At 26.6% G+C, this 27,789-nt stretch overlaps 1 protein-coding gene across 1 annotated transcript; it reads left to right on the forward strand.

Annotated features, from left to right (window-relative positions):
* Window positions 1-469: 469 nt before the first annotated feature.
* Sply (Sphingosine-1-phosphate lyase) lies at window positions 470-27,789 on the forward strand. Its single transcript, XM_011499477.1, has 8 exons — window positions 470-672; window positions 3,419-3,591; window positions 5,077-5,292; window positions 7,751-7,962; window positions 12,667-12,903; window positions 18,501-18,949; window positions 25,360-25,627; window positions 27,530-27,789. The coding sequence occupies exons 2-8, from the start codon at window positions 3,444-3,446 to the stop codon at window positions 27,704-27,706; spliced, it is 1,707 nt and encodes a 568-aa protein (XP_011497779.1). The 5' UTR covers window positions 470-672; window positions 3,419-3,443; the 3' UTR covers window positions 27,707-27,789.

Below are 27,789 nucleotides of genomic sequence, written 5' to 3' on the forward strand. Positions count from 1 at the left end.
GATATAAAATGTTAAAGCAAAATTTTATTGTTGTAATAAAAGTTACTCGTTAAGATTTTACATATTAACAAATCTCCAATTAAGATGTAAATTTAGTGATTACGTCGATACTTCATCATTAATTTAATCAAATATTTATCATTTGACTAGATTGTATATTATAAGTTATATTAATTTATAGGATCGATTTACTTATTAATTATTTGCATTCTATTAGTTCGTCATTTATAATGTGTCGTTCATTCATAATGTTGCCGGATAGAATTGTTCGATGATAAAAAATGTGAAAATATCGTTTAATTCTCCCCGTTCGTTTACTTAAATAAAATTTAATAAAATTTGAATGCCTCTACCGGATAACTTGTTTACCCCTCCTAGCTACGGCAAAATCTCTATCGAACACCTAGTGATATTCGGTCGCTGGCGCCCTCATCTTCATCTGATGTTCACGCAGCGCTTTATCCCTACTTTTTTTCAATTCAAAGACGAAGATAGCACTGTGCGAAATTCCTTGATGTCTGTGTCTCGGCCGCGGGACTAGAAGCAAAGCTCGAGTTGTCTCATTAAGGCGAGTTGGGCCATACAAGGGTATGGTATATCACGGTCTAATTATATTTTCCATCGATCACTCATGTACGCATGTTACGACTCCTACGTGAATACAGCACTTAGGTACGGTTATATTTCATATTTTTTTTCTTTAATTTTTTTTTTTTTTTTTTTTTTTTTTTTTGTTTGTTTTCTGTTATTGTATACGTTTTCGATGTATGTGCGCGTTCGTGGTGGTTCCACTTGTTGATGATCGTACCTTTCTCTTCGCGCGTCTAATTATCTGTGACGCTCATTGCCAGTAGTACGTCGGAATTCGGCTTGTTTCTGAGAGATAACAAAGAGAAATGTTCATTATAGTACATATTCTATGAAATTCTGTGTAAAGTGAGCGCAAAATTGCAAATAATATCATTCACTCTACGCTCGACGCTCCCCGAGTAAAGTGTTTTACTAATATAACTGAGCTATTGTGAATTGTTAACAATGATATTTATATTATATACATTGATTCATATTTATCAATTGATGATGTTGTGCGTAATATAAGGTTTATAAAGAATTAGAAGAAATCCGGCTGTAAAGTACTACTATTTATTTTGTAAAATTCGTAGTGGCGGTTGTCTAGAAAATATATATACGTATATTTTTCTGTATAATTATAAATGATATCATGTGTTCTCTCGAGTGTTGAATATAGTTTTCATTTTAAACAAATATACGATTTACGATAGATAAACGATCGTGTAATTATAAAACAATCATTATGGAGAGAAATATCGTCAGTTAAATAAATATTTATTTTTTATTTTTTTTTTCATATAAGTTACAAAATACGATCGATTTCTTTGTTAAGCACCTTGAAAATTGCTTACGCTGCTTATGTATTTGCACAGTACGCGAATTCGAATGTGTGCCAACTTCTTTTTAACGGACGTAATATACGTGACGAAGAATTGCATGGTGTTTACGTGGTTTAAAGGGAGATAATTTGAATAAAGTTTAAGACAGTTTATCGTTCTTAAATCTCAATATCAAGATATTTATTTCTGATATGTCTAATATAAATTCATTTCGTACAGTCATTGTCTTATCATATCTTATACGTACTAGATTAATTAGGAATTATTAACAAAGTACAAGTAATATCGCTGATTTTATATGAAAAAATAAATATGCTGGAAAATATTTTGTTTATAACTGTTGACGGAGAAATTTACGATTAAAGTCGTATTTAAACGTTGGAAAATCATTCGGCTAAGTCAAACACGTTTAGCTTAAAATTTACAAACATAATAATTGTTAATTAATTGAATTCTGTGATACGCGATTATAAGTATTATATCGCAAGTATTATGTACAGCCTAAACATTACATAAGAAAATTTCCATTATATTTAATGACTGATATCGATTGATTTAATAATAGCAGTAAATTCATCATTTAATTCATTTTTATCGTTGAAATATTCTGTCATGTTTATTTTATAAATAATAAATTCAAAATCATTCTCTGCATTCATGCTTTATAATAATAACGAAACATTTTTCATATTTATAAATAATTTTTTTCTTTTCATTTTATTTTGTTGAACTTGTCCGCGTGTCCGTGCATTTATAATTCAGAGAAAAGTACAGGCGTGATAAAACTTTTCATATTTCTTCTACATTTTCATTCGACTTGAATTAACCTTGCATATAAGTTATACAACATTATCATAAATTCCATATCTCACCTTTTAAGAATTACAGGAATTATTTTCGACCCCTACTCCCATAACCGTATAAGATATTACATTTCCACTTGTAAGGCATAAATAAAAACTAATGATATTTAATTGTTGATATCTCAAAACACATTGTAAAAATTCTAAAATAGTTATTCCGAGAATGGACAGTTTTTAAAATATGAATTCAATATATGTTAATAAATAATTTTAAAACTTGTTAGAAATTTAATGAACCCATTTACAAAAACCTTAATCGCCTTGAAATATATTACAAACTCTCAACAATATCGTTATATTTTTTATTCGTGCGTTAGATGTTATAATCATTGCATTATTATTATGATAATATTATAAATAAATTGCAAAAACTTTAAAAGAACATTAGAATTTCAAATAAATGAATTGTATGCCATTTGCATTCGAATGAATGCATGAAAATAACAAAAAATTTCTTAGTATTTACTTTATTACGGTATTAATTGATTAAATTTGTCTCTTCTTATTTACTAAGAAAAAAAGTAACGATTATTACGATTGAAAAACTACACTGCCAATAACGATGTTTTTAATTCTGCGGTAATATTCTAATTGCTAATAGGCAATTACTGTTGAAATTTTTTTTAATGAAAAAGCAATTATATTTATAAATTCTCGAATGCTGTTTCAGAAGGTCAAATATTTTCAAACACCTCATTATTAATTATATGATAGTCGAGTAAAGCGTAAGAAAATTCTATAAGAAAAAATTAATAGTACAAAAGTTTTGACGATTAGCACATAATTATTGATAAGTATTTACAAAAACTGACTAAATTAATCAACATTTATTTTAAACAAAAAGTAAATGTTGTAATACGAATGATGAATGTAATATAAGAAGATCGTATACCATAAATACCTCTAATACTTGTATTATCGATCATTTATTCTTAAAAATTGTTCTAAATCATCCATTCTTAAAACTTATTAAAGCTTTTATTATAAAAAAAAATTATTATTCTTGTTCTGCATTAATTTTACAATTCTACTTTCTTTTTTTTTTTTTTGTAATAAAAAAAAATCCAAATACTACTGACTGATATTGATAATATTAATAAATCCATTATCCTTTTATTGAAATTAAATAAGTCACGTTCACAGGACGAGTTAAAAGACAGTGGGCGCCATGAACGTGATAAATTTTATAAGCGTTCCCGCTAAAAATACTATTAACCAGACATTCAAAGGCAAGGAGCCATGGGAAATCGCGGGAATGACATCGATTACTATTCTCACCGTCGTTTGGTTCTATAATTTCATCTTTCAAGAAGAAAGTAAACATCCATCACATTGTTAATAATTTAAGTTATAAAAGCATACATAAATCATGTTATCGATAGAAGGTACATTATACTAATTGTTATTTTCAGTAATATTTAATGTAGAATAATATTCATTTCATTATGCAGATAAATTAGAACTATTTATAATGAATAGGTATTATTTTATATTTTTACATTAACTATTAATTTACTTTTTACATGATAGGTTGATATATGTAAGCTTTTTGTATTAATGAAAGTAATCAAAAAAAAAAAAAAAAAAAAAAAAATATGTGCATCAGATAAATATTACAAATACATTCTTAGTAATTATTTATTATAATTATAGTTTAATTATTTATCCATATGCGTAACATATATTTTTAAATGCATTTTTAATCACGTTTTATAACAGACATTTTATGGATAATTTTTTATGTTCGAAAAGGTTTTTTTTTTATTTTTTTATTTTTTTTTTTTTTTTATAAAAATCAAGCGTCTATTTCTATAAATTTATAATTGTGTTGTTCAAACAATGTACAATTTTTTCTTAAATATATTTATTAAAAAATTGAATCAAAACAAAACTTCTCATTCATAATTAATTAACTGTTTCAATATATATTTCATAATATAAGAAGATTATTATAAAACAATCATATTTTCATTTTTGGTCTATTATATGACTTATTGAAATATGATAATAAATTTAAAAAAAATCATAATTTATATGATTATTATATAAATAAGATTAATCGTTCAAGGCTTATTAAACTACATGATTTTGTGATAAATACTATAATGTTGATAAATCATTATCTTGAAATAATAGACAATTTTTATTCGTAGATATTTTATATTTTTTTTAATCTTTTTGAATTTGAATAATTATATTTTCCTTCATATTTCGCGACATCCTCCTTTCTACATACATATAATATATTTATTTGTATGGCTTTATAATAAATTTTAATGAATATTTACCGAGTTTTTGTTTGTTTGTTTTTGTAGTAGAATTAAATATTTTATGTATTTTCAATTGTATTTTTCCGAGAATTATGTATGCAAATTATATAGTTTTGTTTGAGCAAGAGTTTTGTAAAAAATTTATGAAATTGAGTATTCCCGGATATTTCATTAATTTAAAATATAATAGATGAAACAAGCATTTTGACCAAAAAGGATTTGATAATAGATTAAAGGCAAAGGAATAAAAAATTATCCGTAATATTATACATATTTCTTTAATGAATACGTATCGTAATAAATATGGATAAAAAAAAACAACAACTAAGCTATTATATAAATAAACTCCGTGTTATAAATAAAGATTAATGGAGAAAAGAAGGCTCTTGTGAAGCACGTGATGATTGGTACATTTCAAGTGCCGATTTTCTTTCGTCATTTTCACGTAGGACATTCGAATAATGTACATAGACATACTAGTAAACGTATGTCGTGAGCGAAGTACTTTAAACGAGTTCCCGTTGCATGCAGGTATTGTGGAACGAATCAAGAAATCGGCATTGAAAATGGTGCGCCGCATACCAGCCGTTCGAAACAAGATTAATAGTGAATTGAAATGTCTGAGCGAGTCGTTTGAGGAGGAGGCAATTAATAGAACAAAGGCCCTGCCTTACATAACGAGTCTCCCCAACCAGGGTATCGATCTCAACGAAATCCTGAAACTCGTGGAGAGCAGCGTTTATTTAGGTAAGTAACTTGATCATCGTCATCGTCATCGTCATCATCATCATCATCATCATCTTCTTCTTCTTCTTCTCCTTCTTCTTCTTTTTCTTCTTCTTCTTCTTCTTCTTCTTCCTCTACTTTTTCCTCTTCTTACCTTGGTTTCGCTGATAGGAAAGGCAATCCCTGTTGTAATATTAGAAGCGTTGACGGGGAAATTCATGAGTTTGCGCGCATTTTCCAGTGATTCGTTGCTTGGGAGGACAGGATGGAGAACAATTTCTGAATTATCGATATCTTCTATCCAGTTAAACATTACAATACATGTCGATGTCTTTTCTTTTCACTACGCTCTTTTACGTTTATATGAAAAAACTTTCAAATATCTGCAAAAATATATAAAATCGCAATATTTAACAATTTAAATTTAGCATACTTACTGTATGATCCAAAGTTTGATTTTAACAAAATACTTGTTTAAAATTATGCACAATTTTAATTTACGAGTTTATTTAATATATTTCATATACGAAAATAATTTCAAGCAAGCGTGTAATTTATATAATATAAAGCTAAGAAAGATTTTATGTGGTTGATCATTGTATTATAAAGGTTATTCTTTTTGTTTAACTAAAAACACGTTATTTAATAATAATATAAATTGAAAAGAACAATAGATTTTTCATTTAGATCAGATTATTTATTCATATGAATTACAATTTATCCCAACCATTATAATAGAATTGTGTTAACTCAACTTATTTCTATAACGAATAAAAAAAGTTCTTATTAGGGTAACCTTTTTTTTTTAGGGAAATTTTTTTTTATAGCAATTAATATGTAAGACTGATAATTTTACATTATGAAGATATTTTTAATAGATTCCAGGAATGATAATAAGAATAGCAGCTAATGACGATGATTCGTAAATCATTCGGTACATTTTTTTAGAAATTACTTTCTACATTTTTACACGTATAAACAAAAACGTAAAAATCAAAGTGAAATGTAAAAAGAAAATTAAAATATTTGTCGGAAAACATTGGGAAACATCTTTTTAATTTTATAAATACGTCAGATAGACTTATATTATACTTTAAAATAGGTTAATGGCACAAAATCAATTTTTTGTTTTATTTTTCCTTTTGTCAGAATAATTGATACAGATATTGAATTTTATTCAATGTCCATTTTTATAATATTTCATGTAACTTTACATAAAATTTTTTTCATTGTAAAATTTTATGCAATTTAGTCCATCAATCTCATAGTCGATTTCGAATTCTGCTACTCAGAAAAATATTACTTTAATGATTTTTATCGAGTTTTGCAGAATGTTTTCAAAAATTAAATATTAAAGATTAGTCATATACAATGAATTCAATGATTCTTCATTCTATAGATAAATTATTAATAAATATTAATATCATATATAATCCACATTGATATAAAATAAATTTACAAAAACTAAATTACATATAAAATAGCTGAATATAGTAAGTTCTCAAATTAATGATTACATTAATGAAATTTTTCTTGCGTTCATATTGTAATTGTTAAATTTCATAAAATACATTAATTTTTATTATATAAATATTTGCATAGATATTGTAACACAAAGCATGAACAAGATAAGATTATTGTAGTTAATTTACGTTATTATTTCGGAAGAATGAATTTTTTTTTTATATAATTCTAAATTATATTATATTATAATAAATCATATATGCATATAATATTTAGAAAAAAATTTTAATTCTTATAAGATATGATATTTTAGAAAATGAGCTGAATTTTAATGAAATATAATTTTCAATAATGTATAATAAATATAATAAATATCAAAATTCATTAAACATATTTCTGCCGTGTAAGAAGTGCATATTATTGCTTATATATTTATGCTTAAACTAATAATATATATCATTAAAACAACAAAAAATTCATCTAATATTTAATAATTACAAATATTAAAAACATTTTTGAAATGAAGAAGATCGAGGCTTTTGAAAAAAGTTTCCATTTCAAATGATCGTTTTACAAGAACAAATCATATTTATCTTATGAAACTGTTTGTATTAAAAATGATGTAATAAAATATTTTCATCTATGCACAAGTATTAGTGAATTATAGAAACAATATGTGTTTATTTGAATTCTCTTAAAATGCGTTTGGAATTTAATAGTTCATTAAATATGAGAATATCAAATATCTGTAAAAACGTTATTACGAATATGAAGGAAATCGAATTATGGCTTTTCTCATCTTTACCACTCCTCCAACAAGGTATCAAATATCGCTCGTTTTAAGGATAAATCCGTGTGACCTACTTCTTGGAATTTTCGGAAATGTGGCTGACACATAAGTGTGCATATATATATATATATATATATATATATATTGAAATGTAAGGTAATGTTTCAATTAATATAATATAACAACTTTTTTACTTTCTTTTTTTTTTTTTTTTTTTACGTAAAGGCAATTATGACTGGAAGAATGGTCGAGTGTCCGGATGCGTGTATAGGAACGCGGAAACAGATCTCAGAACGCTCGTAAAGGAGGTTTACAGTTTAGCTTCACTTACGAATCCTCTTCACCCGGACATTTTTCCTGGTGTTTGTAAGATGGAGGCTGAAGTGGTTCGAATTGCTTGTCAATTGTTCAACGGCGATGGCAACTCTTGCGGCACGGTAAATATTAATTACTTCCGGAAGTTCGATATATACTTGTAATCAATCATCGATCTTAATTTTCGTCAACAAAAGCAGTCCACGAATTAATAATTTCATTCGTTGTATTGAAAGAATATATACATAAAAAAGAACTTTCAATTCAGTTTAGTGGAAAGTATTTTCATAAGTTTGGTTGTTTTCTTTTTTATGAATGACGTTATATGTATTGTTAAAGTATTGCTTTATAGAAAGTACAATTATCAGTATTTACATCTTTACATTCTATTAAAATATAAAATTGCAAGTTTAGATAATGCTATTGAATGAATTAGTGAAACTTTATTTGATTATTTTTATTTATAATAGAAACTGTACGTTACTTTAAATGCATGTTTATTAATATTTTAATCAATAATATTCATTTGAGTTATATTGTTATATTGTTATTTGTATTTGTTATATAAATTTTCATTATTAATTTTTCATATTTAATTTTACAAATTGACTACTCTATAAATTGGATACATTGAACTTTAATGTTTTTAAAATCAAATTTCGACAATGTTTGTACTTAGTAATTTCACGATTAACGCTGAATTTGACATATTTATTAATAGTTTTATGCAAGTCGAATAAATTTAAATTGAAAATGAATAATTGATGAAAGAAAATAATTTTAATTTAAATTAATTATTTGTTTTAATTGTAATTTGGTTTGATATTTGGACTATTGTACATATTCAATATCATAAACATAAAATTTAACGCGATATGTATTAATTATACGTAGTTGTGTTGAAAAATATAATCTTTTATGTGTAATATTTCATTTCATATTAAAAAAAAAAACCAGTCTCGAGCAATAAAATTTATGCTTTATTAAGAGAATTGTTATTCATTTATATACTTTAGAAAAATAAATTTTCGAAGTATAGTTTCTTGAGATATAATATCTATTTGAAAAGCAATTACTTTTTCATATTAATATTTATTTTTCAAATAATATTTAAAAATTTAATAATAATAATTATATATAATTTCCATTAAATAGATATTTAATTTTCAGATTCGGTAAATAATATTTTTTTTTAATCAAACGTAAAGTTGTATTCATAAAAAATATATGAGATATTGTATTAATTTTTATTTGAAATTTTTACATACGATGTCAAGTAACCAACTATTTCTAATGTTACGACTTTAATGTTTACATTTTAAAAATATTATTTAACATGGAAAAAGAATAGTGCTAGATAGAAATATAGTCTAAATATTATTTAAAATTCTAATCTTTATTGTCGAACTGCAAATATGTAGATTATAAATTTGTTTATTATAAATTTTTTCATTTGCTTCAGTATGGAACAAAATTATACATTCGTGAAAATTATCAAATAAATATTACATTTTACTACGTCTTAATACTTTTATTAATACTTTCAGAAAATATTTTAATTTCAACTTTCCCAATCATAATGAAACTTTATTGTGGCTATGATTTTAATTATTGATGTAAAATTTACATAGACGCGGTTAAGAATTTTTGTATATAAATGACACATATTTATTCGAAAAATGATGTTCTTCAAATGACGGGAAAAGTGAAGATAACTACAATTTTTTTACATAACTATTTTAAATAGCAATAAAATTATAAATGCAAATATCGATTAGTTATAAGCCAATTTTGTACTAAAATTATCAATTTTTTCGGTACGGTACATAACGTCGATTAGTCAAGTTAACAATATCTATTTACTTATACAACAAGTATTTATTTTTTTATTGTATTATATTTAATGGTAAATCACACATTAATTCCTCTGCCTAATTTTACGCTTATGATTATTATCTTTCAATCGGGAGATTTAATAAAAGATTGCCAAGCCAGTAGAAATTATCCAAGTTAATCACAGTGATTAACAGTGACTCTAATGCCGGCTAAGCCGTTGAAAAATAATAATTGGTATGACCAATTTTACTAATATTAAAATAAAATAAAATTAAAATTAAAGTTACACAAAAATAAAAAAAAATTACAAAGTAAAAATCGAATTTAACAATAGAAGTAAGATTTAAATATAAAATATAAATATTAAAATATTCTTTAATATTTCATTATTTAAATTATTATTGTAATATCGCTATATAAGATGTATAGATTTTTAAATTCTATATTTAAATTAATGAGTAATTAATATCTAAATATCATTAATCCTATGAATACTGTTGAATATAAAATATAAACTAAAATTGGATGGAATTATTGCATACATAACATTCATTTTGGTAAAGTAAAAATTATTAGGAAATACTTGTATTATAAGTTATAAAGTATAATTTTATTTTTATTACGAAGAAGGATAATAAATAATACTTGATCTGCAACGGAATATTTAAGAAGAATTTTTTTTTTTTTTTTTTTTTTAAATAAGAAGTAAAATATGCTAATTAATTCACATAAAAACATAACATTATCAGTGTATTGAAAATATTTTTATAAATTGCTTACGTACCTTATTAGAATAATTTATATATAGGGAAGTAATTAACTGGAATATTATGTTCTTGGTTATTTGAACAATATTTATTATCGGTAGATGTAAGAAAACTAAATGTTTTAAATGATTATTTATTACAGATTTTATAGAAAACTACTTAAAAAGTAATTATGTTTCAAAATATTCTAAATTATTTTAATTTATATCGAAATTTATTTACAGATAATTAACAGTGGAATTTAATATAATTAAAAAGGTTTAATTGTGCAACAAACAACCTGAAATTTTCATTGAATTTATATTTTAGATTTCAATAGATTCTTAACTTTATTTAAGCTGCCTGATTTCGTTTAACATGAGATTAGATTTTATCTCGATAGTTTTGTTTTGTGTCGAAAACAAGACTTACCTTATTCAAACGAAGTTAACTTGTTTTTACTATCTGTTATAATATTATATTTACAAATTATGTTTTAAAATAATTTTTCATAAAAATATACTTTACATATTTGAAAAATATTTGTTTGTTTGTTTGTTTGTTTGTTTTTTTTTTATTTAAAGAATTCGAATGAAAAATACAATTAAATGTAGCGTTGTAAATTTTGAAAGAAATAAAAAATTTGTATGTTTCATATAAAATACGGCATTTTTAGAGGTTTTATTTACTTAATCAAATATAAAAGTTTGTGGACAAAAGATGAAAAATTAAAATTATCTGATTATAAATTTACAATATTTTATTCAAAATTATCTTTATTTATGAATTTATATGTAAACGAAGTGATTAATTTTATTTTTAAATTATTAATTAAAAAATTGGCCCTAGTTTAAATTCTTTTTCAGATGGAAAATTTACGTTTAATGTTAATTTAACTTTTTAGAGATTGTTCTTGGTAAGTCTCGATGTTCGAACGTTGACTAAGTAAACTTAAATAAAAAACAAAAAACAAATTAATATTTTATGGCTTAATCAAGGCAATATTGCAGGTTGATTTCCGATTACGATTATAAATTAATTAAGCTATTTTGTTAAAGTTTGTACTTTTTGAGGAGTGCCGAAGATTAATCTCGTTTGAAAATTGCAAATAATTTAAAATATTATTATTTTGGTTCATAAATATCCGAGACTTTGAGAAAAATGAGCCATCCGACGATTAGTGAAATGGCCCTTTTGCAAGTAATATACAATTTTATATTTTTAAGCTTAACAACTACGCAAGCTTTAAGTATGTCAAATGCTCGAGTAGATTTGAAAAATAAAGCGATTTCTTAATCACCGTTGTAACAGCGAACAAAGTATCCTTCGCAAACAATTTGTACAATACTCAAGAATTATTTGAAATGAAAATAAGATATTCCGCTTAATGAATTTCCATCGGATATATCTATATCCCTTGAAAAGTAGATCGTTTATTCAACGTAAATTAAAAAAATATTAAAAAATATATTTATACCTATTACTCTTTCCATTATTGTGCATTTCAATTCTTCGGCAACATAAAGTTTGCCAAAACAGTGCCGTATATTTATTCGATTTTTCCCTTTATAGACGCTTAAAAATTCCTTTAACCTTTTATCCAATAGCGCTTCCACCTTCCCGCAATAATTTAACAACATCTCCGACCTCACATTACAACGCTGAATAAATGCGCAAAAATAAAATGCAGGATAAATCCGACTATCGCATTTGTTCGGCGTTTGAGCGCTCGAGCCCGCGCAATCGTGCTAAAACATCGTCTCTCTAACAAAAGTCCACGACAAAATAAAGAGAAAAGATCGCCGGTGGCATACTTGGGCATACAGAGTCCTACCGAATCTAATTCGCAGTAAGAAAAAAGATTGTTCAACCGCCGGAGCTTAGACATTTAAGCCGCGAGCACTCGTATTTAATTTCGAGCAACGGTGTGGAAAAAGTCGAAGCACTGGGTTTCTTCTGTCTGCGTGCGCGCTTAAGCTAGACCACTCGCGAACAACAACAACCGTGCCAGGATAAAAGAATAGAGTAGAGTAGAGTAGCGTAGAGTAGAGTAGAGTAGAGTAGAGTAGAGTAGAGTACAGAGAGAGAGAGAGAGAGAGAGAGAGAGAGAGAGAGATATGAGAGATATGAGAGATGAGAGATGAAAAAAAGCGCGGCAACGACGCGCTCTTACCATCCCCAGCAAAGACTAACAAGTCCGCTGGGCTCGGGGGGTGGGTGGCCTTATTGCTTATGTTCGTATAGATGACAACAGGCGGCACGGAGTCGATACTCATGGCCTGCAAGGCCTTCCGGGATTACGCTCGCGATGTCAAGGGGATAACCCGGCCGGAGATGGTGATGCCAGTCACGGCCCACTCGGCCTTCGATAAAGCGGCCCAGTACTTGAAGATACGAGTGCGAGCGGTGCAGCTCGACCCCGACAGCTACACAGTCAACATCGCCGCTATGAAGCGGGCAATAACGAGAAACACCATTATGGTAAGTGTGTCTCCACCGTCCTCGCTCGTTTTTATTCTAAGGAGAGCCGCGCAAATCGGAATGGCGCCCATGACTCTTCGACTCCTTATCGGAGAAACTAGGCGCGCGATACTGGCTTTTAAAGCACTTTAGCCGCAGCTCCATAAAGTTAAGCTTCGAGACAATGACTGTTCGTTATGACCCCACATACACGATGGTTCGTCCTGAATACATGCAAATGCATGGCGCTTGTATAATAATTTATCATTATCCTTGGTACAGTGTTCATGCGGATATGTACACACGCGACCATGTGCGCATAGATGCAACATCAACAGCCTCGTAATCAGATAATTCAGCTTGCTTTCTTTCATTATTTATATGTTTCTTATTCTTTCTGCTTCTTCTTCCTATTCTTCTTCTCTTTCCAAAAGCAAACACAAGTATGCGTAAAGAATCGTGCATGAGTTTGCGAAAAGAATTTAAAATTTATTCCCAATGAATCTATGATCTTGGAACGTGAAATAAGGGAGATTATTTGGGTTTAGATTACGTGTTAATGAGCTAATGATATTTTCTAATTGTTCAGTCGTTTTAAACAAATAATAAGCAATGCGAATGAATCCAATCGTTTCACCGTAGGAAAGTCTTTTTTCTTTTTTGATGTCGTTGTTGTTTGTTTTTTAACCAACTCAATATTTCCTTTTTAGCATAATAAAAGAATAATTGAAATGTGTGTGTGTGTGTGTGTGCATTTATATAATTGCTTTTTTCATATTATATTTGCCAATTGATTAACGTAAGTCTTTATAATAAAATATTTTACATTACGTCACTTCACTTACCGACATTAGTTTTATCAATCTAGTTGCAATTACATTTGAAATCATGTACGTTATTGTACATTTGGGATATTCGAATAGACATTTAGAAACTTTAATGAGTTGTCCTACTATATTGACGAACGGTAGGAATAAAAGATCACGTAGCTAAAATCTCCCATAGAAATATAAAATAATGTAGAACGTATCAATTATTTATGAGTGACATTATTTGAAATCGTTGCACAATAATTTTTAACATTTCGTCGATAATGGCTATTGAAAGTTGAATATTAGCGAGGCCCCGTATCGATTGGTATTATAGAAAAAATAATTGTTACAAGTTCTTATTAATTATACTACTGCAATCGAATAGTTAATATTTATCGATAATAATATTATTGTCTAGTGAGTATATAAGTTAATATAAAATATGAGTGACATTTGTTGTTAAAACTGCGTAATTTTAATATATATTATGAGACGAATAAAATTGAATTGCGAAGTTTGATTTGCGTAAGTGAATTCTTTTAGATTTTCTTTATTTACAGATGCATTTTAGTCGAATTCACTCGGAATAATATGGTATTATGAAAGTTATTAGGTCATTTTGATGAAGAGAGATTAGCTTCTTGAGATAGTAAAACTAGAGCAAATACTAGTAGAAGTAGGAAATGACGATGCTGAAAGTGAAAAAGAGCAAAACGAAAATGAAGAATCAGAGGAGGAAGGAAAGCATGAAGATGAGAATGAATTTGAATGTATAGTGCTGACTAAAGTAGAGATTGAACTAAAAGGTATCGGGATTTACATAATTTATAAATTAAACATTTTAACTGGCAATAGACCTTCTGCTAATACGTTTTTTTAATAATTAGATTATTGGCATTTTTTGAGAATTTACAATATGGAAACATCATTAATTTGTCGAATTTTCCTTAATTTTTAATAACCTCTTTTTTAAAGCATTTTCGAAAAATTTATAGAAAAGTATTCCCAGCCTTTAATGTCAGCTAATTATGTCAAATACATTATGTCAAAAATAAATGTTTTACAATAAGAATAAAATATTATTGTATTAAAATGTTGTAGATTATGAATTTTGACGACTGCATGACATATTATTGGCGATTTAATGAAAATAAAGCAATTTTTCGTGAAATTTTAAGAAACATATATATATACATGAGCTTAATATAAATTTATTAAATTTGATTATGCCTACAAGCAATACAATTATAAGCATTTACGAACCGATGTTTCTTTATGCAGTAAATGCAACTTTACTTTATGTATTGTAAAGAAATTAGCGTGATAAAAACCGAAAGACTTTATCCTATAAATGGTAAGATAATTTATAGAGTTAAAGTAGGGAAATCACGTGAAGTAAAGTAGGTCGAAAGAATTACGACAGAAATCTCATTTTTATTCGGTAATTCTACTGGATATATTTGAAGTTTGTTATTTATTTCATGTTATTGCACTTATTAATTTAAATTATATTTGGAAAAATGAATCTTATACTCTTAGTGCCATGGCATTTAAAACTATTAATTTAGAGCTCGTGTGACACTAAGTAACTAATTCGAGAATATTTTTCTCTCTTTTGTTTTCCTTTACCAATGCAAAAAAACTCTTGATACATTTTTCAGGCATCAATAAAATAATAATTAATTTAACTACAATAGATAGTCATATAAATTGAATTTTATGAATAGATTATAGAAGAATTTTCTTTTTCTTTCTTTCTCATCTTTTAGCGACTCTGATTTCTTTCGCCTACCAAAAAAAAAAACAATATTTAATGATATCTTATATGTCCCTCGTTATATTTTATCTTAGAAATAATATTTTTCGCAGCAAATATCTCCAAAATTATATATTTTTCCATTACTAATACTATAAATATAATATATCATCGTGGATTAACGTAGCCGCGAGTGTACATTGAAATTGACCTCTACCGATATTCTAAACTTTCTACTACAATTCTTTGGAACTTTATCATAATAATTATATATATATATATATATATATATATATATATATATATATATATAATTTCTATCGTTAAATAATACATTATTAATATTGTTGATCATTTTATTTACAAACCAATAAATGTCTTATTGATTTCCTTAAGTTAATCATTCCTATTAATTTGATTCACGCTTATGAGTAATGACATATTCATGACACTAAATTTTGATCGATTGTCTATTAGAAAGAGTAATACGGTCCATTAGATTACCTCATAAAGATTTAAGAAAAAAAATAATATTTACTTTAATATGAATGAGTTAAAATCAATAAAAAATATACTATGCTGATTTATACTGGAATATTCAAGTATGCACATAAAATTTATCTGAATTTTTACATGAAATTATAGTTTATCTAGAACATTTGCATTTACAAAATAATAATACCACCACAAGTACATAAATAGTTTCAATGAACTTTTAATGCATAATGTAGATGAAAAAATTAAATTACAATACCGAAAATCTATATTGCTATATTAACTAATAATGTATACTCAATTAGATATTTTATGATTCCTAGGTGTGCCATGAAATAGTTTTATCCTTCATTTTATTCCATACATCCCAAAGGAATAAAGAATATAGTTAATCTTTACGTTAAAAATATCGATGACTTAAAATATTCTTTAACGACTTGTCTATCGGGAGAAATGATGTAAGGAAATTTATGGCATTTGCTTAATAAATATGAGATTTGGGAGATAGTATAAATAAATTAATTGTTTCACTATAAACATTCGAAAATTATTATATTTTAGTTGTATAGATGCGCAATGTAAACATTTATAATGAATTAAGTTTATAATCTGTATTAGCAATCTGTAAGCATTACTATCGATCGTTTATTATTTTCAATATGCGTATATTTAAAATTCATACATTTCAAATTATGTAAAAGTTCATTGAAAGTAAGCTATTGGCGTTTTGAAAAAATATAAGAAAATGATTAAACATCTTGCGTATTTATAACATGATTTAAAGTATAATTACATATAATCTAAAATATGAGTATAATATATAAATGCTATAGACATTACATTACGTATAAACAAAAAAACAGTCATTTCAGAATATTTTGGTATGAAAATCCATACATCGCAGATATTATATATATGAAGAACTGTAAAGCTATTACAAGGAAAATATTTATTACTCTCGGAAGTCAATCTATATTCATTAGTTCAATCAAAAGTACCGAAATTGTCTACAAGTGTGAATTTATATTAGCGATAGTCATTATTTCGGGAGCATTTAACTCTTAACTTTCATTTAATCTGTTTCATAATACTTATATAAGAATAATGTTAAATTATAACGATCGAATGTCCTTGTGCAACCAAGTACTTATCCCACTTTTAAATTAACCCTTATTCGCACGTGATTAAGTAAATCTTTCATTTTTCACTATTACACACGAGAACCTTCGATCATAATATTTGAAAATAGTTAGTTATACAATGAAATGGTATTATACATGATTTCTATCTTTTTATATTATAGTTATATCTTTGTTGCATAACTTTATTATTTATATTTATTATGTAATTATATATATATATGTAATTCATGGTGTGCGAAAAACTAGTATGTTTATAGGAGTTAATTTATATGAAATCAATATTTTTGCTCGTCGTTTAAATTGAACGGGATTATTTAAAAAAAAAATAGTACTTTTACGAAAATTATCTTAGCCATTGTTTTTACAAATATAAATAACCGGTAATCAGAGGGAACTTACTAGTAATATGATCTACGTATACACTAACAAAAGATAAATTAAATAAACGTATGTTTATTAATGGATTAAATTTGATTCGAATGAATGTTAAATCTTCTTTTTTTTTTTGGTTTTTTTTTTGTTTTTTTTTTTTTTGTTTATACGGTATTTCATTATTATTCTAGGAAATTATACATAATATAGAAACTAATAATACAAAGGTTTGCTTGTTTGATTAAATAACGAGTAAAACATAGATAAGTAAATAAAGTATAGAGTAAAATAAAAATGTATATAAATAACATTTATAATTGTATTATTATGCAGTAAGAGCTCAGCACTAATCGTGTCAAATGAAGAGTGGAAACGTTCGTTTCAAGTGGACGATAAAGGCATGACGTTTAATGGTTGTGCCGTAAATGATTGTCGTTAGCATAGCATCGCTCTTTATCGCTCGGGCTTTCCTTATCGCTATGAAAACTTTGCAAATTGTAAAGTAGCGAAACTTGGGAAAAAAAGTAAGAAACTGATGACAAGGCGTCGCGGGAAAGTTACTTGCCACGACGATCGACCCCGCCGTCCAATAAGTACAATGCACGAATAAAAATGGACGATTGTCGGTTAGTTTAGTTTACTGTTGAGCTCAAAATCCCATGAAGCCTTGTTAGAGTTGCGAAAATTTTTAGTGTCCATAGCCTTGATGAGCCTCCGTTATTGCTGAATATTCCGGCATTATCGATCTCATCATCATGGCCTGTCGGTAAAAAAAAAAAAAAAAAAATAAGCCGGGCTAACGTGTTGCGCTCGTTGTGCGCTTAAATTAGAAAATTTTTTGTTTATTACACCCGATTGCATACTACGCGCGTCGAATCGACGCTCCAAAGCTTGAAAATTGCAAAAAGCCTAGAGAAGGGCGGTGGATCGAAAAAAGCGATATCATCGCTAAAGTTCTCGACCTGGCACGAGGCTCCCCGGATCGTCCTCTCGACGGCCCGAGACGTCGCTCCCCTCTCTAATTGATCGAATTGCACGCAGCTGGTGTGCTCGGCCCCGAACTTCCCCTACGGCACGATGGACGACATCGAAGCGATCGCGAAGCTCGGACTACGTTACAACGTCCCCGTTCACGTGGACGCCTGCCTCGGCGGCTTCCTCATCTGCTTCATGCGCGCGGCCGGCTACAGCGTGCCCGAGTTCGACTTCCGTCTCGAGGGCGTTTGCAGCATCAGCGCCGACACGCACAAGTACGGATACGCGCCCAAGGGCTCATCGGTCGTCCTCTACAGGGACAAGAAGTACCGGCATCACCAGTTCACGATCACGACCGACTGGCTCGGCGGCATCTACGGATCGCCGACGGTCAACGGCTCGAGGGCCGGTGGCATAATCGCCGCCTGCTGGGCGACGCTCCTCTACTTCGGCCACGAGGGCTACGTCCAATCCACCAAGAAGGTCATCGACACCACGAGGTTCATCGAGCAAGAGTACGTATGCTTGTAATATCGCGAAAATCGGGATTACCGGGAAATGAAAGGGCCGAACGTCGAGCGACTACGGAGTCAGCGAGTAGAGCGATCATAGACGGTCGGGGTGCGGAACTTTGAGTCATATACTTGATTTGTGGGGAGTTGGTTGATTGGTGATACGGCAACTAATTATTCGATTGGTAGTTTGGCTTATTTGTTTGGAAAGTTGGCACGGGTACGCAAGTCAATCTGGACTTACAATTTGATTGAGTGCATTTATTTGAAGATTTTGTGAAGTAGAGATAACGAATTTGGAGATATTGTTTGACCGACTTGAATCAATAAACATTGTCGTGGATTAATTTTTTTAGCTATTCGTTGAGGATAATTTTTATCTTTAATATTTATTGCACGTTACACTGAATCTTTCATTACGTTTAATTAATGTTATATCGATTTTTGTTTTTGAGCAATTAAAATTTAAATTCTGAGGAACATTAGGACATTAAAATGAAATCAGTTTACTATTTATGATATGAAATCAATCCCTACGATTGAATGCAAAAATACTTATAATTTTCCGAGAATTCCGCGACATATATTACATTTTACATAACATTTTTGATAAATATTTTTAACGGCAAGTAATTATTATTAATATTTAATGCGCAGATAAAAGTATTCGAATTTTATATAATAAAGCTGCTATTTGTAAAACATTCTCCAGCTTGATATATAACCGACAACTTCACATAAACTTCTCCGACAAATTTATCCTAATGATTCGTAATTTTTTTTATATTTTATAAACTAGAGAAAAGAGTTACTGCTATCGTACTGTTGCTCGTGAAAAATAAGAAAATAAATTGAAATTTTGTAAATTCTTAATTTGTTAGATTTATATATGATATTTGTAACTACGCAATATCAATAATGTTAATAAATCATCATTCATAAGTTTTGGATGATTTCAGAAATACATACGATGAAAAAATTTAAAAAATTTTACTCACGAATAAACTTCTTTAAGGAGTGTAATTTCATTTTTCTAATAAATTTGTATATCATAAAGAAATCTTAATTATACAATCTTTTTCTTTTAATTGTAACTTTTTGTCTAGCCCATACTTTTCAAAACTTAATAATTTTCATTCTTTTCCACCATTACCTAACATCTACAAAATCTTCAGATTGTCAATTTCTCTACCATTACATTTCCATAGATTATGTTTTAATTTAATATTACCGTATATTATTAACCCGAGAGAAGTTCAAGCCTTATTTATGGCATTGACAATGCATTATCATATACCAATACCAATATATTCGTGTACATGATTTTACATTGTATTAACATAATATTATGTGTAAATATTTAAGAAATTAAATTTTCTATATTGCGTTTGAACTTTTTATTATTTATGAAACATCGAAAACATAAAATAATCTTATTATATATAATATTAAATTTGTTAATAGTTTTGAATAGTTATTCTTTTATGAATATAGGCAAAGCTAATTTAACTATTTGTAACAATTTAATTTCTATATTTTCTATACAAATTATTTCGTATAAATTTATCCTCTTTATTAATATATTCTGTTTTGTGAATGTTATTATTTAACATATCTAATGTTAGTAAATCGTATAGTTCTCTCACATTTTTGTATTAAATGATACTATCTAATACTTAAATAAATATAAATTGTTATTAGCAATTTTGTTTGGAATGGCAAATTAAAAAGAAAAAAAAAACTTGAAATTTTTAATTTAATTATATTAAAAATATACAACCATATACATGTAACAATCGTCTATTTGATAATGATCTTCATTTCTAGTAATTAATTTTATTTAAAATTCATATAAATATTCGTTAGCATGTCAAAACGATTTTCAATAAATTATTAAACTTTAATGAAAATAATATCTGTTGAAAATAAATTCGATAATACTTGTATCTTTAAAGTAGTAAAAAGAGAAAACAAATTATTATAAACGAAACTGGCATTTTGAAAATATCGAACATAATGTTATATCTGCAAAATAATATTATGGCTATTTAATGAAAATAATCATTATTTGAGTCGTATTATACTTGTATCATCATTGAATTTTCTCAATATCAAGATTTAATCTATAACTTAATGAAGTAAAGTTAAAAATAAAATTTTCCGAAAAGTTTTCAATGTACTGTACATAAAATAACCAATACTATCGGACAAAATATCTTGAACATTTCGAACAAAATTATATAATAAATACTGAATCAATATCTTAATATCATTTTTAATAAATGTTTTTAGTAGTAATAAAGTAAGTTATAAATGCTTTAATTAAAGATATATATATATAGGGATGTCAATCGTAATGTTTATAAATTCTTCTTTACTTGTATTATTGGCAATTGGTAAAAATTTGCAAATTTTTTAATACAAATCAGTCCATGTTAAATAAATAAATTGATATTTCATATTATCATATGAACATGTTGGTACAAATTGTAATTATAGTTTTATTTTTTTTAAATATAAATAATTTTGTGAAAGAAAATGTTTCCTAAACAAAAACAAACTTTTTTTCAAATTTAAAATTTCTAAAACTGTAGTCTAAAATTCGAAAACAAATTGAGTTTTGAGATACCAAAATAACAACTTCCTTTTCCGGTAAATGCATATTCTGGGAAGCGTAAAATACGTAAATACAGCTGAATACAAAAGAGATACATTTGATCTTCACTAGGTTGGATGGTACCCAAAATTTTCAACTATTCAAAGAAATATTTTTCTCTTCATATTTAAAATAAAACGACGACAGTATTCCTACGAATAAAACAAGTTGCTGAATTTAACATTATTTCATTTATATTTGTATCATATTTTTCAGTGTACTTCAAAGTGTCTAAATATATTTGCATATAATATATATATATATATATATAAATGAATTATTAATTTTAATAGTAATATTTAGTCATGATATTAACAGATAAACTTGTTCTAATATTTGCCAAGTAAGATTATACGAACGAAGGCATAAACTCATTTCATGACAAATGCCGATCATTCATCACATTCGTTAGAATTAATAATGAAAATAATAAATAATAATACACAAAAGATCGATTAAATAATGTATTTTTGTTAAACAATTATTAAAGGTTACGTTTAAATATGATTAAACAAATATATTTATTGTATAAAATTTTTTATATATAATATTTATTAAGAAATAACGAGTCTATTAACCATATTAAGTATATAATTCTCCCTTTATTTATTCTTTTAATTAATTTGAATGTAAGTTCCAGGGGCTTTGATCATTTGATCATTGTAAAGTACTAATTTTAATTTCACTAAGAGAAACTGAAATATCGAACATTATGATTAGTAACACATGTTAAATTAATATGGCTCTTCCGTAAGAAATTTCTTTATACATCTTAACGATATCCAATTTGATGTCAGAATAATTAGATTATAATTGCAGTCGATGAAATATTGTATCTTAAGTTTCATTGAAATAAAGTAGTCGTTTGCAAATTACAAGAGTTTTAATTATGAAAATGATTTCAGACGTTTCAATTTTTTTTTTTTTTTTTTTTGAATGAAATCGGAACAATTATTTCATATTATTGTCGTTATTACACAGCAATTTATTATTGTTTATAAGACTTTGTGTTACTGAAAGTTCTTATTATAATCATCTGATAAATTTGAATTAATGATAAATAATTAATTTCTAATATGTTTTAAAATAAACAAGAAATCTTAATTAAGTAGGGCATTACAATATCTACAACGACTAAATAAGTATGTACATATTTATGTGCGTACATCGCTCGAACACGACTAAAATTAATGTCACTATCGACCTTCAGCTTCAAGTTGAACTAAAGTTTAATGCAAAATATTAACAGCAAACAATAATATATAATAAATATTAAATTTTTGATATATTGAAAAGATCGTTTGTTTTTTTGTTTGTTTTTTTGTTTTTTTTTGTTTTTTTTTTTTACATACTTTTAATTAAAACTGAATCGAATTTTATTTTTGTACATACTATTATTATTATTGTGAAAAGTGTGTTTACAGATGATTAAAACTTAATTATTTTACGTAAAATAAAGTATATTATTGACCATTATTTACATTGCAAAAAACAAAAAATATAATAATAAAAATTAGTATTAAAATGACTGACTTGTTCTAATATTGATATTTATTTTTAAAAGATTTTCAAGCTTTAAACAACAGTCAAATTAATAGGATGGATTTTAAATTTTAAAAGATGAAAAGGATAACACTTACACTTACACTTCAATTATTTTTAGTGGTGAGGAATTTATCTGGAACCGTAGATTTAATAATGAAATAACGTCTTTGATGGAAGTGAAAATTAATCTAAAATTGGATAAAATATTAAAAGATACAATCATTCGTACACGTTAAAAAATAAATAAAAATTATTATTGACATTCAGTATAAATATGAACCAATGGGTCGGATTTAAATTATTATAATTTTATTCAATGTTTTAGAATTAAAATTCTAAAGTTCATTGAGCGAATGAATTCGGTGACATATTCATGTTTAGTATAAGCTATAAGAAAAAATATTACTTATAAATAGATTAAATCGCAATTAGTATTCTTAAGTATTCGATCTTATTGTCATAAACGTCGTAAATTCAGTTTCAATTTTTTCAAAAGATTACATATAAGTTTCGGTTAAGGAACTCTCGATAATTAAAATAATCAAGATAGTATTACCGAAAAATTATTTATTTCATATTTGTTAATTGAATTATAATAAATTATGTTTTATAATAATATTTAAGTACGTTTTTCATAAGGAAAATTCGATCGAAGGTAAATATAATATGATGGAATATCATAAAAAACATTTAAAGTATTTTAAAGTTCTATAGATTTATGTTGAATAAATATAAATGGACTTTAAAACGAAATATTAATTATGGAATGACAATTAAAGTGGAAAAATTTCAAATTATCAAAAATAAAAATTTCTTAAAATATTATTTTTGTCAAAATTCTTTATGCACTAAGAAAATAATTTTCTTATTGCAATCATGTAATTGTCATTAGAATTAATAATATTATTGTCCATTTGGTATATTAAATTTTTGATAAATAGATCTAATATAATTTAAAATAAAGTTTCATAATATAATTAAATAATTGCTTATATTTCGCAATAAACATATAAATATAATGTTTAATTGAATTATGTTGCTGTTTATTTTATTCTTAATTTTAGTTTATTATTATCTGCTGATTTCGCTATGTAAATATAATATTTCAAATACAATGATTACAATATAACTAAAAGAACAAAGCAATAATTGTTAAAACTTTTGTAATTATTAAACCAAAATACAGCTTATTTGTTATTATACAAAAATTTCTTCAATTTTTTAAATATTTCATGCAATGTAATAATTTTACATTAAATATTTTAACTTAATTAAATAAAGGTATTTACATTCGAATATTTGAAATGTATTGCATTGAAATATTTAAAAATTATTTATAAATTATTACCCTTATTGAAAATGATTAAAAACTTTTTATATAATCATTTATTATATTTATTAGATTTTTATTCTTTTAATAACAATTTATTAGCATGTTCATTATTAATAAATATATATATATATATATTTGATGTAAACATTCTGTTATCTAATAAATGTATCGCTTAAAGTCTGATATGAAATTGATAATTAATGATACATAAATTGTATTCTATGGTAAAGAAAATTTACTCGAATATTAATTCATTTAATTTCAACTTCTCATTTATTTAATAGTTATATTTATGGTTTTCATGTGCACGCAATCCACTAATCGATTAAATATTTTTACATATTCATTATAACGACTTTCAAAATAATAGAATATAATTCACATTATGCAATAGCTTCTAAAACAAAATTCAATAATCCAAATATAAACTAAATTCTACGCAATTTCATATTCCTTCTTTTACGTTGATCATAAATTCATGCCTAAAAATCGAAATATTACTCCCCAAAGTTACAGCGTCCTCGCCTGCCATTTTCGGCAAAAAAAAAAAAAAAAAAAAAAATCGAAGCAACGCGTAATATCAATACTTTGAATGTTAATCGTAAAAATAATGGCATTTCGAATAGAAAAACATTTTGCTTCAAATTTTCACAAAAACGATCCTTTCCTTTTCCTTCGCGAATCTAATCATTCACTCAAATGGGCACGTTTATATCTCCCCTTCACACTCGCCCTCTTCCATACCCAATGATGCCTTCTGTTCAACCAAATCAGGGTCTTGGCCAGGCCCGCATAAATTTTTTGCACCCCTCTCAACGAGTGTCGACGGTTCACTCTCCATCTACACGTATATACAGATTATGACTGTTTCATTGGCAGATTGAGGAAAATGGACGGGATTTATGTGTTTGGCACGCCCGTCACGTCTGTGATAGCCATTGGCTCCAAGTTCTTCGACATCTATCGACTGTCCCAAGCACTTAATTCTCGTGGTTGGAACCTCAATCCCTTGCAGTTCCCCAGCGCCTTACACATATGCGTGACCCACGTGCATACGGAGCCTGGGGTCGCTCAGCAATTCGTCCACGATATGAAGGAAGATGTGGCTACGATACTCAGGAATCCGTCAGAAAATGCCAAGGGCATGGTACGTTATTCCCGTTTGTGTATGTTAGTACAGGCGTGTTGGAGGAGGATCGCGCGGGAGGGGGGATTACAGCTGAAATGAATTTTTTGTATTAATCAATGCTTAGTGGGCAAATGCAGTGAGGATACGATAGCTAATTCAAGGAAGTGTCTTCCTTCAATTCTTTTACTATTGACTCTGGATAATTTATTATGTAGACTGAATGCACGCTTGATTTAGCTATAAACTTTTAATCTCTTTAACGCTTTCAGATAACGAAGATATGGTAAAAAATATTTTACACATTCATATTTCTTAGAATAATTAGATGAGTAAAAAAAGAGTTTCCTAAACTTTCATGCCAAACTCTTCCAAGATGCCTATTGAAAGTTTTTACATTATTTAGACTGTTTTAATAGCTCGCAGCACGCAAATATTATAATTCAATAATTTTGTCGTAAATATAATTCAAATGATTTTAAAAATATTTTTTCAGAGCTTCTCTTTTTATCCGGTTTTTAAATGTTTCGTACGAAATTTAGAGTAAATAATAACAATAATTTATTATAATAGCATTAATATTATACTTACTTCGAATCAATATTACATTTTACATTTCAGTAAATTTTAATAACAAACACTAATTTATATTTTTTGAAATTTTAGTGCAACATTTAACTAACCCATTTAACTAACAAAAAAAAATCATAATGTCGTAAATATAATACCTAAGAATTATTATAAAGCCTAGATTTTACAATTTTATAAAATAATAAAATTCGAGTAATAAATTCATTCGTATTCATATTGACTTAAAAATTTCAAAATTTCAAAATATTATACATAAATATTATAGATAAATTCAAAGTACTATTATCATTATTAGATATTAAGGTATTTCATTTTTTTTTTTACAGTAATTTAGATTTTATAAATTCATGAAAATATGCTTTCAAAAATCCACTCACTTTCGTAAAATTATATTGTTTTTTCTCATTAAAACTATGCATTTCACCGCAAATGTATGAAATAATTTGTAAATAAATATACTTGAAACACACGAAATCGTGTTATTATTACAGCTGAAGATTTACAGCAAAGCAAATTCCTTAATAAATTTTGACATCCGAGTTTAGCAGGATTCATTAAATTAGAATATAGAATATTATAGATATTCCTTTTATAGATGCGGGAAAAACATTAGCAATCAAAATGAAAAAGAACAAACGATTTGAATAAGCCTACTCATTGAAATATAAAAAAGTGGTTATTGTTTCAATACTATGGTTAAGTCTATGAGCTACGAATAGTAATTTAAAATCATTTTAAGTCTATGGGAAAGTTACTTTCGCAACTATTCAAGATAATAATACATTCAAGATAAATAATGCTTTTAAGTCGAGTGAAACAAGCAATTTTTGTACAGCTTTTATTTAATAATTGTTTTTAAGAAAGTTTATATTTTGAAAACATTTGAACAGAAAGATTCAAGCAGAAATTTACATAAAAAATAAGACGTTCAGTATCTTTAAATTGTTAATGAAATATTTTTATATAGTATTAAAAATTTTAATTTTACTTACATAATTAATTAATTGTAGTATATATATATATATATGACTAAATTACATTGAAATATTAAATAAAGCACATTACTCATTTTTTATATTATGCTCAACAATTTTATTTATTTATTTTCTTTTGTAGAAGAGTTTTCTTTTTATAAATAAATGCTAATGAATTTATTGACATTAAATGTTGTATACATTGTTTATACAAAATAAATAAAAAAATTATACATTTGGTACAAATCATCAAATTATCAAAGCTATTAAAACGATACGTAGGTCATTTATTATTTAGTTTTTATTTATGGTAATTAATAGAAATTTTTTAATACATGTCGTATTTTTTGTTTTACAGTACGCGATATATGGATCGAGCCAAAGCATTGCAGATCGTAGTATAGTAGGTGAGATTACTAAGTACTTTTTGGATGCAGTATATTACACACCAAAGGAGGAATGTACTACCGTTGGTAAAGAAAATCGTATAGAATTTAAAACCAGTAACGAAAAATTGAATTCCAAGCTCCTGTGAGAACAAAATTGTGTTTGACTCACTGAAATACGCACCCAGTTACTCAATTCCTTTATTAAACATCATTTTAATTTTATTTCATA

This window comes from Ceratosolen solmsi, unplaced genomic scaffold (genome assembly GCF_000503995.2).
Source record: "Ceratosolen solmsi marchali unplaced genomic scaffold, CerSol_1.0 scaffold35, whole genome shotgun sequence".
Lineage (NCBI taxonomy): Eukaryota > Metazoa > Arthropoda > Insecta > Hymenoptera > Agaonidae > Ceratosolen > Ceratosolen solmsi.